Below are 18,160 nucleotides of genomic sequence, written 5' to 3' on the forward strand. Positions count from 1 at the left end.
GCAGTGGGGTAAAAGTCAGCTTGTACCCATGCCTTCCAGAAGTCCACATTAGAAAACAATCTGCTTCCAATTAGGACCACAAACTGAATCAAATTCTCTGTCTGTCTTTCCTGCCCTGAGTCTTTGATTACTTCTGAAAATATTTATGTGTCCTAATAACTTTAGTTTATTTCAGTGGCCAAAGATTAAATCCAGATTGTTACTGCAAATGAAACAGACCCATGTAAATAATACCTTTAAGCACAATTTATTTTATAATAATATAATTTACTCCCAATAAATAAATAAGTGAATGAAATAATAAATGCATTAGAGCTCGGTAATAAATTCACTTTCACAAAAAACACATTTACTTTGTTGAACTTGTTCTGCATGAAATGATTTTATATTGTACTATTGTAGACTTACATTACATCATAGTAGAATCATAAGAAAGATAGAGCTCTCAATGTTTTGAAATACCACTGGCATCCCAGTCCATGGTGGAGTTTAAAAGATCCATGATATTCTGTGCATTCATATTTCATAATAAGGACAAAAGACTTGTAAGATATAAATGCATTGCTCACTTTTATTTGATTGCTGCTAATGACAGAGTAATTATACAGTAGTGTTCAGAATCAGTCAGCATATTTTGCCATTTTTTTGATGTGTGATTTATAAATGAACATTTCTGTCCATTTTCATTTTGTGCATTATTCAGGGAAAAAGCAGTTTTTAAACATCTGCATGACAACATTAAGTCAGATGACATGTCATACACTGCCCCAGTCTTAAACATTTCATGCCACAAGTGATTGTGAGCACCAGACCTCAGTCTGAGGCACACTAAGCTTTATGATCCGTATTGTGCATGTGTACTAATCCTTCAGGGGTAGAGTGGGGGAGGAGATGGAGCCAACAAGTCCACTTCAGACAGTTGTTCATTTGTTGGTCCGGTGTAGGTTTACAGCAGTGCACCATTCTCTCCTACCTGATGAGACCCAGTAATCTTGTTCAGCTACACTTCAATAGGTGACTGTATCATCCACCATGTGACACCAACTAGTGCCTTGTGTGTTTGCGCGCGCGTATGTGTGTTTTTGCATTTGTGTGTGTGAATGGAGCAGGGGTCATCTCTATGCAGTAGATTTCTAAATGCATGTTAATGCTTTGACATCACCTTCTGTTGAGAGCACATATGTACACAAGCTGAACCCAACCATAATTAATTTTATTCATCATAAGTGTGGTTTTATTTTCAGTACCAGTATTAGATTAATTTTCATTCTTTCATACATCCATACTTAATCTATACTCTCTCGCGCTAATATATATATATATATATAATATCGATCTAAATATCTATCTATCTTGATGTTCACTTGATGTTCAATATGCTTAATATACTGATTTAGCCAGAACGTGAATAGTACATGTACAGTGATTTTTTTTTTTTTATAAGTCTAGATGTTGCTTTTGTCTAGAAGCAGACAAGGAAACTTGCCAGCAATCAAACCAACCTGACTCAGAGACCTCTTCTCACATGATGCAGAATCTCCCTGAACCCCACAAACCATATTCCTCCCGTCATGGTTTTGGTCGTGACATCACTGAGCGAGCATTCCTTTTCCTCCGCTGTTTTACTCACTATCTTCCTTGCTGCTCCCAGACCTGCACACACCTGATACAGCACACAGCTGATCTGCCATCACAGCTGTGTCCCTTCACTCCAGTCTTAGGTTCACTGTGAAGAACTTCTCTTTTGGAAATGCGTTCTACATTCAAGCAAAAGTTTCAGGCCTGTATTTTGTCCTGGTCAAAAAGTGTTACCTTTAACAATGAAAAAATAAATTGAACCATCAGATTAAAATGTTGCGCTTAATAACGTTTATTCATGTTACCACTGTGTCTTATGAGGAAAGCCACTGGCCTAAAGAGGATATAGGAGATCTGGCAGTCTTCAGAAAAATCATTGTAACAAATGAATCCTTTGCTGTTCAAACTGCCACTGAAATCCATCATTGGAAAATTGATCTCTGTTGTGACCTATCATGACTCTGCGTGCTTTTTAGATTAGCTCTGGGGGCAAGAACAAAATACAATGGAAAAATAACTGCACTGATAAACACAACACACACACACACACACACACACACACACACACACACACACACACACACACACAGTGTAAATTAGCAATTTTTTCACTAATGCATGCTTGATGGTACAAAAGTAAAGTACAGATAATTGTGATCTTAACTGGAACAATCATTTACAGTCATATGTTACTTGGGTAAGAATACAGGGACAGCTGGTGGAAGCTGAGATTTACATAATGTTTTGTCAAATAGACAGTTTAATTCACATCAGCCTTCAAAAGTACTTCTGTGTGTGTATTTTGTTTGCTTATTTTCCCTTTGTATTCTGATGCACAAACTGTGCAATATGACAGTATGGTACTACTGCATTATTACAGAGCCTGTGCAGTAACACAGTATCGGACTACTATATTACTACAGCAATTGTGCAGTACTGCAGTATTGTCCTACTACTTTATTACAGAAACTGTGCAGTACCACAGTATGGTACTTGTACTTTACTACAGAAATGTTGCAGTACCCCAGTATAGTGTTTTTTTCATACTACAGAAACTGCACAGGAACACAGTATGGTACTTAACCTTACTACAGAAACCGCAGTAACACTGTATGATACTACTACCTTATTACAGTTTGCTTTCAAATGTTTATGAGCAGTGCAAGTGCAGGTAGAATATTTTACCTGTCACAGGTCTACCAATCTTACAACAGTATAAATGTTGTAAATTGTAATTTCACATATGATATTTAAAGAACCTACATCAAAATCAATATATATTATATCTATATATTATAATCTGTACATATATTATGCTTGGATAAAATTAGAAAACAACAATATTCATGGATTGTGTAAAAAGTATAGTATGATTTTGCATACAGTGAAAATACATATATGCATAGCAATGAAATTAAGCTTGCTGCTCTACCTTTTCTCCTAGGCACCTATGCAGGGATGGAGTTTCCCTTACTCATGTAACAGTGCTACAAGCACTATGTGACACTACTACAGTGCAAACCTGAATCATAGTAGTGATAGTAGTATTTCTAAGGACTTTTACTGTGTTTAAGGTCAGCAGTGGTCATTTCTTAATTTGCTTACCTACAGCAGAAAGGCTATCACTTAAATGGAACTTATATAGAATATAGTATGCAAATATTTAAAGAATATCTGTAGTAGATAGTTCTGAAAGAATCAAGTACATTTAATCATAAGAACCAAAACAGAGGAAAATTGACTTTCTGTACATATTATTGCCATGCTGACCACTGACCACTGTGAAAGGTTTCAGACCAGAGTGAATGAGTGTTTAACGCAAACCCACAACAGTGAAATGCAGTGCAGCTTATTGTGCCATGAAGAAACACTAAGTCCTCTGAATTCCCCAGGCAACGGTGTTGTTTTAAGACCGAAGGTAATGTTGAACAAATTACAACATATTTGGGCACTGCTCCAGACTTCTGTACAGAATAAAACCATAATCCTATTCAATTTGCCTGTAAGTGGTATCTGAGACTGTTGAATGAGTGTGAAGGTGGAAGAGTTCTAAAGAGTTTTTTTTTTCTGTGTATGAATATTTCATGTCAAATTTTTCCTTTAAAGCAAAACATTTTAGTGTTAAGAATATGTTTTGTGGTGTGTGTGGTTCTAGGTTTTCTATTTCATGTAATATATCTTATTAATGTGTTAACATGAACACTATTGTTGCAAGCATGATAAGTGGTGTTATTTATTGTTCTGTTTGCCTTATACATTGATGTTTATGAATTTGGAGTCATCTATATTCATGTAGCTATGTAAGGTGCTTATCATAATACAATAAGATGAAGCTACTTATAGCATTAAACTGACCGTGAAAGTTAGCAGTGCTGATGTTGCAAAAAAACCAAAAAACTTTAAAACTTAAAAAAAAATCCATATTTGCAAATCTGTAAATCAGATAGTAAAGTTCCTGTCATAGCAAATATAACTTAAGTACATGATCATATAGGATCTATTTGGTGTTAACATTGAAGGTGCTTTGAATGTTAAACCTTTATAATGCTCATCTATCATGACTTTACTGATTACTGATAGTAAAAAGTGCTACTATCAATTTTATACAGTATCTTACATATGAAATGTTTTGTAGCCTTTTAAAGTAATGATTATCAATTATGTTCAAAATATGTTTATTGTTGCTAAGGTACCTAATTGTTTCTTTTCTACCGACAACCCCCCCCCCCCCCACCCCACCCCAAATCAAATTTTAAATTTTGGTTGTTTGCTGATGAAAGGTGTTCCGTTATCACAAAGACCTGAGTTGTGTGAAATAAACTCACGTCATAAGCATCCATACTACTAAAAGATTAGGCACCACTGACAAGGCCTTGCTTGACAGGGCTTTAGACTGCATCATCACATGACCCCTGCAAATATTACATAGTCATGCAAGTTATCCCAGCACTTCAAGGATGTTTCTAAATAAAATAACTAAATAAATAAACTAAATAAAATAAAAGGAGACAAGAAGCTCCCAGCACTCTTTATTAAGATCAAGCAGCCTACAGTTTTAAATTACTGGTGGCATCAGAAATAGTTGTCAATCGAGGAAAATCTAAAATGTTGTCTGAATAAAAATAAGAATTATTTTAGGGATGTGTAGCTAAATGATTGATTAATGATTTGATTAATATTTAGAGCTGTTATTTCTGATATATATGGTGTAATTTTAAAATGCAAAGGTGTAGATTTTAGGGTGTAGGTGCTGACTTAGAGGGTAGTCTGAAATTCTTTATTTTTGACTTCTCGTCATCTAAGTTAATCAGCCTCTTCATGTAGATTATCCTGGTTAACCTTCAATCTGCGTAAGAGCCTGAAAGGGTTAATCAGGTCGGGATCTCTGTGACCCCTGGGTCAGAATCCCGCTATCTCTATCTTGAAGGACTAAAGGCAGCGATAAAATTAAGGTGAACTTTCCACTTCACCACAACGTTTGCGCGCGAGGCCAAGCTAGGCTGCACACCTGCGCGTAACCGTTCCTGCTCCCTGCTCTTTGGGGAACAGGAAAAAACTATATGAGAATGTTTATTAGATTATTGCAGTCAATTTCATATCAATGCTGATAAAGGCGAGAAGAATATTGATTGATTAATTAATTAAATAATTAATCAATTGGTATTTATTTATATAAAAGCCTACCCATCAGCTTGCATGTTTTTTCCTCTTGTACACTTTACTCGAAAGAGAGAGAGAGAGAGAGAGAGAGAGAGAGAGAGAGAGAGAGAGAGAGAGAGAGAGAGAGATAGAGAGATTTGAAAGCGCCCGTGAAGGTTTGTCTTCCCTATTCAGTGGCTATCGATTTATGAAACTCCGCTTATTCTGATCAGGGCGCATCTTACAGACCCGTGTCACAGAGAGCGCTCTTTACTTTACAAACAATAATCAAGTGATTTACTTCTTTCTTGGTGCTCCAAGCATGGGAAATCGTTAAAGATCCTCCTATTTGTGTGTGATCAGTAAATATTTAGTGTGACGACATCTCTGGGTCTCGTACTAATCGATGGAGGTCCCGATGGGGGTGCGCTATTGTGTTTGGATACACGCTGAGCCCTGCGTGTGAAGATTGTTCCTTGTGAAGTGCTTTTTAAAAGGATAAATGTACTCGCACAATTCAGGATGTTTATTTATCTACATCCATTTTCCTTGAAAATAACTATTTGAATGCTTCTATATTACTTTACAAAATTCTGTGTAGTTGGGATATTTTATGCCAAGATTTATTAATGTCTTGGTGTTCGTCAATGTTCTGTTATTAATGGTCCTACCTGTTGTACGCCTATTGTGCGATAACCTATGTGCACAACAATTAAATAAAACTAGGCTACGCTGTTTGAATACGTCTTTTATAAAACAATGAGCGTCACCTGCATCATTCGCTTAATCTATGCTTCATTCAGTGGAAAGTGGCAATTGTAAACATTAAATTGCCACTTAGTAAGGACCGTTTGAAATGTTCCTGTAGCCCTAGGCCACTGTGAGGACAACAGAAAGCCGTTTCATCTCGACTGACAAAAGATTTCCAGGAGCCCTTGACGAGGGTCTCATCTTTCACATTTGCTTAATCATTGTTACCCAAAGATAAAAACAATCTATTAACATTAAGATTTATCAACAAGATGCAAGCTATATGAGCCTTGTTTCGTCCTCACCAGTGCATTGCTGCTTTAGTAGCTTTGCTGCTTTATGTGCCTTACACGTAGACAGACGCGTTTAAGACTCTTTATACCACTTAAAATACTGACGTTAGCACTGTAGTACTTTCCCGACCGTGTCTATATCCGTGCATTCTGTCTGCTAAATAGTCTAACAGTCACTGGTGTCTCTGCGTTGTGTGTTTTAATGATCACTCATTTGGAAATTGGTCTTGTAACCACCAATCTGTTGGATAGTCTTACCTACATCATAGTATATTTATACAGACAGATCTTATTAGGGTATGCATATTCTATGCAGACACTCTGTATTGCGTTGTCCTCTATCTACATAAGGTTTTTAAATGGTATGTTGAAGTTTGGTCTGTTCACGTTGAACTTGACCATCTAGAAAGTGAGGAAAGCGCATCGCTATTAGCCGTTTCTACACAAACAGACAGGTGTCTCTCCTGACTTCACCCCCCCCTTTCCCAATCACTCAGCCCACACAAAGCAATAGCACTGACACGCGGGGTTTTGTTTTTTTTTACCTTCTGCGCAAAAGAAAAAGATGCAAAGGACCATCTTGTCATTTTTCAAAAACTTCATCTCTGCGTTTAAAGGCAACCAGTAGTGTCTGCTCATGAAGATATATACCAAATAATAACAAAGTTGCAGCGTCGCAGAAAAAAAAAAAGTTGAACTGATTTTGTCTGTAGCTCTGCCAATTTTTTTTTTCTTTTACTCCCTAAAGTTTTTGCATAATCATTTCAATAAACAGAAGGAAGCATTTTTTCGTGTATTATTCCGTCTGTGTGGAAGGAAACGTTGACTGCCCCGCCAAAAAGAACGTTATAACACAAAGAAAGAGAAGACTAAATTCATTTTCTCTAGGAGAGGATGCATCACGGAGAGGACGAGTCGACATCATATGCATTTGGTATGTTTGGGAGGCTGTGTACGTTGTATGGCTCTCTGGATCTGTTTGTAGCCTATCTATTTTATTTGAATATGAAACTCATTGTTTCGTGTCTTTAGAAGTGATACATAATCGGGATTCATGATTAAACAATAGTCCAAACATTAGGCATCAGCTACAGAAAAGAAAATAATTTATTTGCTCGGGCATCATTACGTTGTTGCGCGAAATGTTGGCTCGGTGATTTGTGATTAAAATATTTTAGATTATGTTGGCTCTTGAATATTTTTAAGAATTTCGCAAATACTGATTTAGGCTTCTGTGTTGTGTATTTCGCGATAAAAGCAGGTTTATTTACTAGCGTTCGCCTTAATACAGTAAAGAATAGCAGACATTCCCATATTCGTCACACATAATATAAAATAATATCCGTATACTCACCACGGATGTCTTGGAGTAAATTCCAAAAGGTTGCGCTTTATTTTTCTTGTCATTCGTATTTCATCTTTCAGGTTTGCATGAAGACTTTTTGGAAAGGTCCGATGCGAAGTGCAGTACTCACTTTTTAACGTTTAAACAATTGACTACAATATAAGCAAAACGGCTGTAAACACTCCGTTGCGCATGAAGCACGAAGGGGAAAAGGTGTAAGTGAGACATACGCACCCCTGCGACTTGCAAGTCAATTAGAAGGAAATCTCAAAAGCATTAATCAGATTAAAATGGGCGCATGTTACTTTGCTGTACGCGAGAGACGAGCAGCCGAAGCAGTTTCCATTTAAGATGGCTCATTCACATTAAAGCGCGATTTGAGGCAGAAATGATCCATACGCTAGGGGGCACCCGGATACTGTAATAGATCCTGTCTCCAGCATTTCTTCTCATTGGCAGCATATGCTCTGATTTAGCACTGTAAATTTTTCAGTGGACCCAACTCTGACAACTCTGACCCAACTCCTAGTGATGCAGAAGGTAGCCTTCAGCAAGCGAGGTTTGAGAATTTTCTCAAACATGCAACCCCAGCGATCCAATGGGAGACACTTGTTTCATCAGTCGCACAAGTTAAAGACGCACAATGAACTATCTCGGCATCACAAGTACACTTGGCGTGGATGTTTTATACGTTTTACCTCTTAGACAACATAGGAGACTGTCTGAAATACTGTTCTCTATTTATTTATGTGGAACACGTTGTGATTGACATCTTATTTATTGAATACGACATTAGTGTGAGGCTGTGGACTAGAAGACCAACATTAAACTCATTGTTACAGCCTGTATAGGTTGGTATTGGAAAATATAGTCTACTAGGCCCACATGTAGACATTTTTTAAACCACAGAATTTTCGACTGTTAAGAGCTAATTGACCACAAAGGTAAATCCCGGCGTCGTGATAAATTAGGGAAATTAAGGTAACTATAGGTTTTATGACTCCGTAGATTTGCTACGGACCAAAATGTTTTCCGCTCGTGTTAGGCGAGTCTTGCTGATCATTCAACATTTACGCTGTATGTTAGCATTGATAAAACGTATTTGGTGCATAAACGTTAGTAGTCAAGAACAAAAGGATAGAGCACATAAACTCACAATCTTACCATGTTCTTAACCTTATTCTAAAATGGCAATTAAAGCGAAATTACATGTATGAGACATTTACACATCGTGTAATATGCAATTCACTGAAATCCATTGTGCAATACAATTAAATAGAATAAAAATATTGCTGTGGGTGAGCAAGTGTGTAGGTGGATTGATAAATGATATATCCTGTAATGTAATACGCGATTAAAATAATCAAAATGTTTTGTGTGTGTATGTGTGTGTGCGTGTGCGTGCGTGTGTGTATGTATAGAACCGTGTTGAAAACAGTAGAAGATAAAATAATATGCAAATCGCACACACGCTCATACACACACAATAGGCTCGTGAACATAAAATATCTAAAATATAGGCTATTCGTAGATGCATAATAAGTAATTATTTTTCTCCTTCTGTAGGTCTACTGCAATGAGATTGCATGATATAGATGTATAGTTAAAGCCTATTGATATATAATGACACTAATCTCAAAATTTACACTATGCGTCGGAGTTTCGAGCTGGGATTTAGTTGAAACCAAGAAAACGTATTAATACAGTATCAATTGGAAACCAAACGTAAATCGTGTATTACAGAAGTTGGTTACCAAGCTATTTTTTTTCAAATGCAGAATTAAGATAATAAGACATGCTAGAGATATTAGTGAAATGAATTCATATCTAGGGCACCGGTTTACATAATAAATTAAAAAATATAAAATTTGGAAGTATGGAAGTATGGAAGAATACTGCGAAACATTAGGATGATCAAAATTCTTGTATTTAAAATTAATAATAAAGAAATAAGTTGTTTTCGATTATTGCATTGACACTGAATGGGCTCTCTTTAGGACCAAGCGGCTCCTCGACCCTTTTTCCTTGCTTTGGCAAAGTACCAAGTAGCACAAGTGCCGACTAGCCAATAGGGTTCAGGGGGAGGTCCGTGAGCTCTGACCAGTCAAACACAGTCACTTTCCATATATGGCAACTCATCTCCATGGTAACGTGTGCTAAGTTGCAGCAGTCGTGTCAAAGTTCACTATATAGAGAGCTCTGTGAGCCGATCAGAGAGAAAGCATTCTGCCAGCCCAGCGCCTACAAATCGCAATCACTTCCTAACCTCCCCCTTTTTAACATATTTGATCACTTTGATTCTCAAGTTCTCTTCTTTCTTATTATTTCTACGCGCACGAAGAGGAGGGTTCTGTAGGTGGTGATCTTTTTTTTTGTTTTATTATCGCCGCTGCTTGCCGGGAGAGTTGACTTCATATTTGACTCAAGCCCAGGCTTCATCTGTGCTCGGCTGCTGCTGCTAGCGCTACCTCATCTGAAGAAAAGGAAGAAGCAGCATTATTTTTTGGCCAGTTGTTGTCGGTTTTTCTTCAAGACTTGCGCTGGAACTTGGTGTCGCTCGTCGCCAGTATCTGTGTACCAAGCTGTTTGTTTCCGTGCGTCTGAGCGTGTAAAGCTTACGCGTGAAGTTGTCGGCCTCTGTCTGTAGTAGGCTATCTTTTCGCCGACGTATTTATTTTCCGTTTTTTTTTCCTTGATGGGTTTCCTGGATGGATGACTGCAAGCGACCCTGGACTTGGCCTCTAAGAGCAGGACTGCGATTCGGCTCGTCTTCGCCTCAGTTCTAGCCATCGCCAAGTAACGCGTTTCTGTCCAAGAAACAGGCTACTGTTCGTCATCGGTGCGCAAGTTTCAGCGGATAATCAGACTGTACTGTAGCCTACCGATCTTTGCATTATTTATTTGACTGTCTTCACTGATAACAAAACAAAGCCAAAAAACACCGAGCTGTATTATTTTAGAAACAAGACACTACGACTCCAAAAACGGAAGACAAAAAGTTTTTTAACGTTGACTGATAGATATGGCAATGGTAGTGTGGAGAGGCTCCCAGGACGATGTGGCTGAGACGCAGGGCACACTCTCATCGCAAGCCCAAGGAGGACTATCGCTACCGACTCCTCAACCAGGCCAGTTGAATCTAACGGCCTCTCAGGTTGCCCCACCGACCCCTCAGACACCAGTTCAAGGACCCCCGAACAATAATGCACAATCTACTCCGACGAACCAGACGTCGCAGAGCCAGTCGGACAAACAGCAGCAGCAGCATATAGAATGCGTGGTTTGCGGGGACAAATCCAGTGGTAAACATTACGGCCAGTTCACTTGCGAGGGGTGCAAAAGCTTCTTCAAACGGAGCGTACGGAGGAACCTCACTTACACATGCCGTGCCAACAGGAATTGTCCCATTGACCAGCACCATCGCAATCAGTGTCAGTACTGCCGCCTCAAAAAATGCCTCAAAGTTGGCATGAGACGGGAAGGTATTGGGATTTTTGTTTTCTTATTGATGTCTTTTGTCTGTGTTTGGTGGGCTGAATGAATAATGTATGCTACGTCCCCAGTATTCTATCTCCGACTCCTCTTCCTAGCAGTCCGACCGGAGCACGCAAAGGAACCGCCTTCATTAATGCTCGAGACGGCGCTTATCGTGCCTGCTCGTAGTGATCGAATAAAGTAAAACGTGTATTTAGCGCGTTTATTGTGCATTTACACATAGCCTGTATAGACTGCGCCAGAACATTTATGGTTATTGATTTTATTTAGCTACGAAACAAGTGTATGCATCTGGCTTTGAATAATACCACTGCAGATATGCCGCTCTGTTATGGCGAGCGGACTGTATGGACACAGCATTAAAATCACACACTCGAGGCTACGGTCTTAACATCGACCGCACGCCGCCTTACACCGACAGAAAAGTGGAAAATATTAAGATTAGTTTTGATAGGTTTGCGTTTGGGTCAGTGTTCCTTTAGCAGTCCGGTTCGGTTTTAGTTGTTAAGAGCAGAACTGGAGTCTTACGCTAGCTAAGTAGGTTAAGGGTTAGCATCCATGCCTTTCTTTGTGCGTGTATTCGGGAGGTCTCCTGATCTACCGTGAAATATAAAACACGGATTCGTTGACAAGGCTAGAATGTTTCTGACAGTTTTCTAAGTAACTTTATAACGTGTTCTGTAAACGATAGTGATTTGCTTAACTATGTGAGTCACTGGGCTTAACTAAGTTAATTATTTAGGGGTTGTTCAGTGTACTGTACTGCCAAGCTGTGCCATAATGTTGTGAATGTGAATGTGTCATTGAGCAATAATGACCTTATTAAGACAAACCCGTGCACGTACCAATTTTCTATTAACTTTTACTGATTTCTAAGTTTTGAGCGGAGTGTTTGTACGTGCACACATAAGCTACAGCACCACCAGAGCAAAAAAAAAATGCAAGGTAACTCTATGGTTTTATTGTGCAGAAATCAGGCATCAATATCTGTAGTTTCTCTTGCAGCGGTCCAAAGGGGAAGGATGCCACCCACACAGCCTCACCACGGTCAGTTCGCCTTGACAAATGGGGACCCACTGCACTGCCATTCCTACCTATCCGGATATATCTCTCTTCTGCTGCGAGCGGAGCCCTATCCAACGTCCCGGTATGGCAGTCAATGCATGCAGCCGAACAATATCATGGGCATCGAGAACATTTGTGAACTGGCGGCCAGGATGCTGTTCAGCGCAGTGGAGTGGGCCAGGAATATTCCCTTCTTCCCAGATCTCCAGATTACAGACCAGGTCGCTCTTCTGAGGTTGACCTGGAGCGAGCTGTTTGTGCTCAACGCTGCACAGTGCTCCATGCCACTCCATGTGGCCCCTCTACTGGCGGCGGCTGGCCTTCACGCCTCCCCCATGTCTGCGGACAGAGTGGTTGCCTTTATGGACCACATTAGGATCTTCCAAGAACAAGTAGAAAAGCTAAAAGCTTTGCACGTTGACTCTGCTGAATACAGTTGCTTAAAAGCCATCGTGCTATTTACTACGGGTAAGTTTTCATTATTACTGTTGTTGTTATTATTATTATTGTTTTTGTTGCTGTTGTTGTCGTTGTTTAGTAGTGTAGTTTGATATTTATTTACTTTTCACAATTGCATGCTAATACAAATAATGTTAATCTTAAATATTTCCGCCCAATTTAAAAATTAACACACGTGTTTCTAACTGTATTTATTTATGCATGTAATAAAAAAAGTGGAGCTTCACGTTTTTATTTTAGGACTTAAGATAGTTATTCAATTGCGTTCGTAGGATCTAAGTCTGATTAGCTGTGGCATTACATTTTTTAGAATATTAATAAAATAAGTTTTTAGAAGACACAAAGCACAGAACTAACGAACAGGGAAGCTAACATCAGTTAAAGAGCGTATTTATGCTAAGGCTTTGCATCTTAAGGATTAATTAGGCTTCCAGATCATATATTTTATGCAAAATTAAAATGATGTATGTTGTTAAGACTTAAATACATATTCTATCAAAAACATGTACGTGTTCACTAAGTTATTAACGGTCTAACATGAACATGTATTCTAAATACTGTCACTAGATAAAATACTTTTGAAGGAACACGATATCGCGTAAGACCCTAAACATTGTTTTACTTAGTTTTTAAAATATTTACTATTAACATAATTTGACGCTTAGGTACAATCAATTATTTGTATTTATTTGGAATGACAGATATTAATGATGTCACGCTTGGTGGGGGAGGGGAGTTGAGCAGCCTGGTAGGAAGAGGAAGAGAGGCCTAATGCTCTATTTACACGTATTTAAGCACAACTTTCCGCTGTGAGCTCTATACTTTAATTTGATATATTGCTCGAAGTTATGATAAATGAAAATGGCACGATTATTTCAATTGTGCTTCGTGCCGCCGTGCGGGAAGAAGACATTTCATTCCATGTGGTAAAAGGGCTCACAATTCTTCCTTGTTTTGTTAGGGGGATCTAGGGATCCGAGACACATGCTGGACTCGTTCCAGAACGGGGTCATGACCCCAACTTCCTTTCTTTATTTGTGCATTACAGACTTAAAGCGAATAGTTGCACAGTTCTCAAACATAACAGCGAATATGTTCCTAAGTAGATGCGCAAAAAGAATATTTAGTAAATAAGTAAAAGAATCTTTGGAACTGTACGTACAGTGAAGCTCTGTACGCTGCAGACTATTTATGAATTATGTCGTTATACTAACTCTTTTACTCGGGTTTTTTTTAATTTTCACTAGGTAGGAAATAAAATAAAATCGGTTTCAAACATAATGTAAATATATTAACACACCGTTATGTTGTTTGGAATTAACACCTTGTATCTAGCTCCTACAGGCTCTAGGCCTACAATATTCTGTATCATTTAGATATTTCAAAATAGCATTCTGCCTGTTAACAAACAGCAGTGACGGTAAACATACACACTGGGATACTCGGCTACATTTTCGCTATTGCCATATTGTGATTAAGTGTTTGCATACGGGCGAACGCTGACCACCTACAGACTATCTGCGAATGAAACGGACTTATACTTCGTAGTCCTGTCTCAGAGCGACTTCAAAACGCTCTGTATATGTCAGGTCGAGCCCTAATGTGCAATATCGGCTTATTACAAAAATAAATGAATAAATAAATAAATAGACCTATACACACCCTAGTCTGTGTTTCGCGTACAAGCTTTAAAATAATATTTTCCGATTTCTATTAAAGTCTTTGTAGTTTAGAATTTATCTCATTTTAGTTATAGGCTCACTCCCGCTGACACTTTCCCAAAAACTACTAGTTTTATCTTTCGTTTACTACAACGTAGTTTACCGAGTGTGCGTTGATACAGGCCTAGTTTGATTGGTGCATAGAAGGCAATAGCAATAGCAAGTTAACCATGAATGTGAGGTTAAATTTGACAGCTCTATGACGTCGTTTGATAGCCTGGATGTGCGTGTATTTTATGACTCTTGTGCAATGATCCCCTACGTATGCACACACTGAAGTAATAGCAAAGCTGAATGATGTTGACGTATTGACAACATGTAGCTCCGTATTTTAGTGTAACATGCAGTACTATGATTGATGCACATGTAATGGAAGTCTCCAGCATTGGCTACCGTTCATATAATACACATATATTTGTCTTTCTTCTATAGATGCGTGTGGTCTGTCAGACGTGGCCCATATCGAAAGTTTGCAAGAGAAGTCCCAGTGTGCGCTGGAAGAGTACGTTCGGAGCCAGTACCCCAACCAGCCAACTCGATTTGGGAAGTTATTACTACGCTTGCCTTCGCTTCGCACAGTGTCGTCTTCGGTCATAGAGCAATTATTTTTCGTCCGATTGGTAGGTAAAACCCCAATTGAAACCCTCATCCGGGATATGTTGCTGTCGGGGAGCAGTTTTAACTGGCCTTACATGTCAATTCAATAAGCAGAAGGACTGATCAAAGGGGGTTGTGACTACAATAGTTAGCGCTTCTTTTGTAGAAGGAAACGGCTGTTACACGAGTTTACTTTCACGAAGAAAGACATTTTCATAAATGACTGTGAATTTTAAAATTGAGACATTCAGTGAACTTTCAAAAATCCAGATTGCTCCCACTGTCATTCTGAACAACCTGTTCCTTTTTTAAGAAAAAAAAAGAGAAAGAAAGAGAGAAAGAGAAAAAGAAAAAGAAAAAGAGAAAAAGAATGGAAGGACAAAAACATGCAGAGGATTCTGATAATCCTTTCGGGCAAAGGAAACTATAAAGTGCATTTAAAGGGGTTATTTGGAGACATTTAGGAGAAAAGTCCGTTTTTTTCCCAAATGACTATATTGTCCCGTGTCCATGTATCTATAGCTGGTTTGTATTTTTTTTTCTTTTTCTTGCTTTCTGGTTCCAAACCGGCCTATGTGATTCTGTAGTATGCAGTTGTTGTTTTGTTTTTCTAATAACCACGACTTAAAACGGTTGAGTAATGTAAAGACGTTCTTCAAGAATTAAAAGTAAATCTACAGCAATATAGGACAAGGATCTACTTAATGCTGCAAGCGCACTTACTCTTTGATATGCCCTAATAAACGGGAATAGGGATTTCTGGACATCAGGTTTGAACTATCAACTCAAATAAACAAACCCGTCCATTAAAAGCCAGATTAGTCGTAATGTTCCAGGGTGTCCCCATCTATGCCACTGTTCTATGTATTCGACACCCGCAGACCATCATCTCTTAAACAATTAAGATGTAGACTTTATCACATAGAACTGTTGTCACTGGACAGCTGTTGTACGCTACCGAAACGTCTGTATGTTATACGGTTGTTTAGAAGCTGCGACCTACTTCACTGATCTGACATTCAGTAGGCTATAGTAAGTGGTTATAAATGTTTTACTGTAAACAATAGAACAAATAATTTGGTTTGAGTGTAAAAGTTGAATTTGTTCAAAATTTCTGTTAATTTAACGAGTCCGTCCACTTAGTGTAGTGCGGAATCGTCGCTAAACTATTTTAAAGAATACTAGGCTGTTTTGAAGATGGGAGACGTGGGAGGTCACCATTCCTTTAATGACAAAGCAAAAGTGTTATCAAGACATCTCGAAAAGTCTCCCCAATATTTCAGACATAAAAGTGCCTGTAAAGCGCAAATCACCGATTTGTTATTAAGCGTTATTCTACGTCTAGGCTAGACAACGTGGGGAACACGCTTCAATTTTACAACTCAGTCTTATGATTGTGTATTTCACTTGAAAAAAAGACGATTAGAGGCAGTATTCTTGTAAATATAGGTCAATTCATTTCAATGACTTTTTTCTTATACAAAGTATATGTGATTAAGAAAAAAAACTGTGGTTGCCATTTTTTCGGTAAAACAAATGTCTTCAAAATGAGTGGCAGACTTAGCTAGTAGCACTGAAAGTTCTGTTTGTAATGTATATACATATTACGAAAAAATGTTTTTTTTTTCTTTCTTTCTTTTTCATGTATTTAGACTGTGAATGCATGGCCACAGGTCGCTAACCTATTTTACCTTTGATATATATAAATGTAAATGTTTTTGACTGTATAGATATAATCTGTGCATTCAGTACACTAGCCCTTGTATTTAAAAAAACACAAAAAAAAAAAACAAAACGTTCAATGATAGGCTAAGACTTAACAGGGTGAGCTGGTTTGGAAAGGGGTGGCTATTTTGACTTAGTGTTCCTGCTCCTTTTCGGTCTGTAACAGATGCCTTGTGTGTGTATGTGTGAAAGCTTGCAATTTCGTCCTTGTTTTGAGGCTTTTCTTCAACACACAAGACACCATGTTGTGGTTGGATAAAAAGGGATCATATTGTGTAGATGACTGAACAGTTATCTTGGGCTCTTCCCCTGCCACATATGGACCAGAGAATGATACATGATTGTAATTATGAACAGTTTAAACTGACCCACGTTTTTATATAAATATATAAGAATATATTACTGCAGGGTATTGATAACGTATAGATACTTTTTTATCATTATTGATTATTATTAATTGCAAGTGATATACGTGAGTGTGTGTGGAAGTTTATAGTTGAAAACAATTCTTGTTTGTTTGTGTTAGCTTATTGTAAACAAGCATTCTGCTGTAAATTTGTTCTTGGTATTAAATTATAATTTATGAATTTGAAATCAAAAGACTTTCTATGTTTGTCATTTATGATTTGCCGGTAAAGCAGCAAATTCCTTGAACTCGTGAACGTAATTAGTGTGTTATACTGCTGAAGGGTTTTTCTATGTGTCTGTATATTTGTGTGTGTGCGTGTGTGAGTGTGTGTGCGTGTGTGTGTGTGTGTGTGTGTGTGTGTGTGTGTGTGTGTGTGTGTGTGTGTGTGTGTGTGTGTGAGAAAGAGAGAGCGAGAGAGAGCGCGAGCGAGAGAGAGAGAGAGAAAGAGAGAGAGAGAGAGAGAGAGAGAGAGAGAGAGAAACAGACAGAACGCTCCTAAGTTTGGCCCCAAACGGTCGAAGTTACGTCTAGTATTGATTATAAGTATAAAGGGTGAAAGTAGGGACCGTTCACAGTGCAAGCATTTACATTTGCTCTGTTGCTTTTTGTGTTCCGAATACATTTCTTATAGAAAGTGAATATCGGTGAATATCATGACATACATTGGCATACTTGGGGTGCTCACAGACTGTATGCATATCTCCTTCCCTCTGAAAACCCCAAACACTTTCTGAATTAGCAATGAAACGCAATACTGAACCTTTGAATAGGCTACATGTCAAATGCTGCCATCGTCTGTTTTGAGTGCGAAACGTGACATAAAATGGCAAAGAACCCCTTGTTCTACAGTCACAGCTTCCTGTTCAATTCCATAATTCCGTTCCCAAATTAGTATTTTACACCTATTTTGTTTCTCTATGAGGGGAGACCAACCGTGAGAAGCCGTCCCTTAAACATCGCCTCTAACTTGGTGTCCTATTAGTTGAGTCAATATGGCGTCTTGCAATCCAATGCAAGTATGGCTCCCCGGAGCAAAACGGTGTCTCGTAATAGAAACCACATTGCTGAGAGAAAAGACCCCCAT

At 38.4% G+C, this 18,160-nt stretch overlaps 1 protein-coding gene and 1 long non-coding RNA gene across 4 annotated transcripts; one reads left to right on the plus strand and one right to left on the minus strand.

Annotated features, from left to right (window-relative positions):
- Nucleotides 1-553: 553 nt before the first annotated feature.
- Nucleotides 554-8,174, minus strand: LOC113573997 (uncharacterized). Of its 2 annotated transcripts, XR_003410273.3 has the most exons (3): nt 7,615-8,133; nt 1,503-2,100; nt 554-973 (listed from the first exon to the last, which is right to left on the minus strand). It is a non-coding gene; the product is annotated as an uncharacterized LOC113573997 (long non-coding RNA). The 2 variants fall into 2 exon arrangements; XR_014124189.1 differs by having other exon boundaries at nt 554-2,100; nt 7,615-8,174.
- Nucleotides 8,175-9,631: 1,457 nt separating this feature from the next.
- On the plus strand, nt 9,632-17,267 carry nr2f2 (nuclear receptor subfamily 2, group F, member 2). 2 transcript variants are annotated; one of them, XM_027004592.3, is made up of 3 exons: nt 9,632-11,087; nt 12,094-12,633; nt 14,778-17,267. In XM_027004592.3, the coding sequence occupies exons 1-3, from the start codon at nt 10,628-10,630 to the stop codon at nt 15,050-15,052; spliced, it is 1,275 nt and encodes a 424-aa protein (XP_026860393.1). In that variant the 5' UTR covers nt 9,632-10,627; the 3' UTR covers nt 15,053-17,267. The 2 variants fall into 2 exon arrangements, with proteins under 2 accessions (XP_026860393.1, XP_026860394.1); XM_027004593.3 differs by having other exon boundaries at nt 9,642-11,087; nt 12,106-12,633.
- The last annotated feature ends 893 nt before the right edge of the window (nt 17,268-18,160 follow it).

This window comes from Electrophorus electricus, chromosome 6, assembly GCF_041902795.1.
Source record: "Electrophorus electricus isolate QZ-2024a chromosome 6, ASM4190279v1, whole genome shotgun sequence".
NCBI classification, from domain to species: Eukaryota; Metazoa; Chordata; class Actinopteri; order Gymnotiformes; family Gymnotidae; genus Electrophorus; species Electrophorus electricus.

Bases quoted from the DNA above. Each gene is read 5' to 3' on its own strand.
- nr2f2 (XM_027004592.3), top strand. From the start codon at position 10,628: ATGGCAATGGTAGTGTGGAGAGGCTCCCAGGACGATGTGGCTGAGACG. The intron at 11,088-12,093 runs GTATTGGGATTT...CAATATCTGTAG, and splicing joins AGTTGGCATGAGACGGGAAG to TTTCTCTTGCAGCGGTCCAA. The intron at 12,634-14,777 runs GTAAGTTTTCAT...TTTCTTCTATAG, and splicing joins CATCGTGCTATTTACTACGG to ATGCGTGTGGTCTGTCAGAC.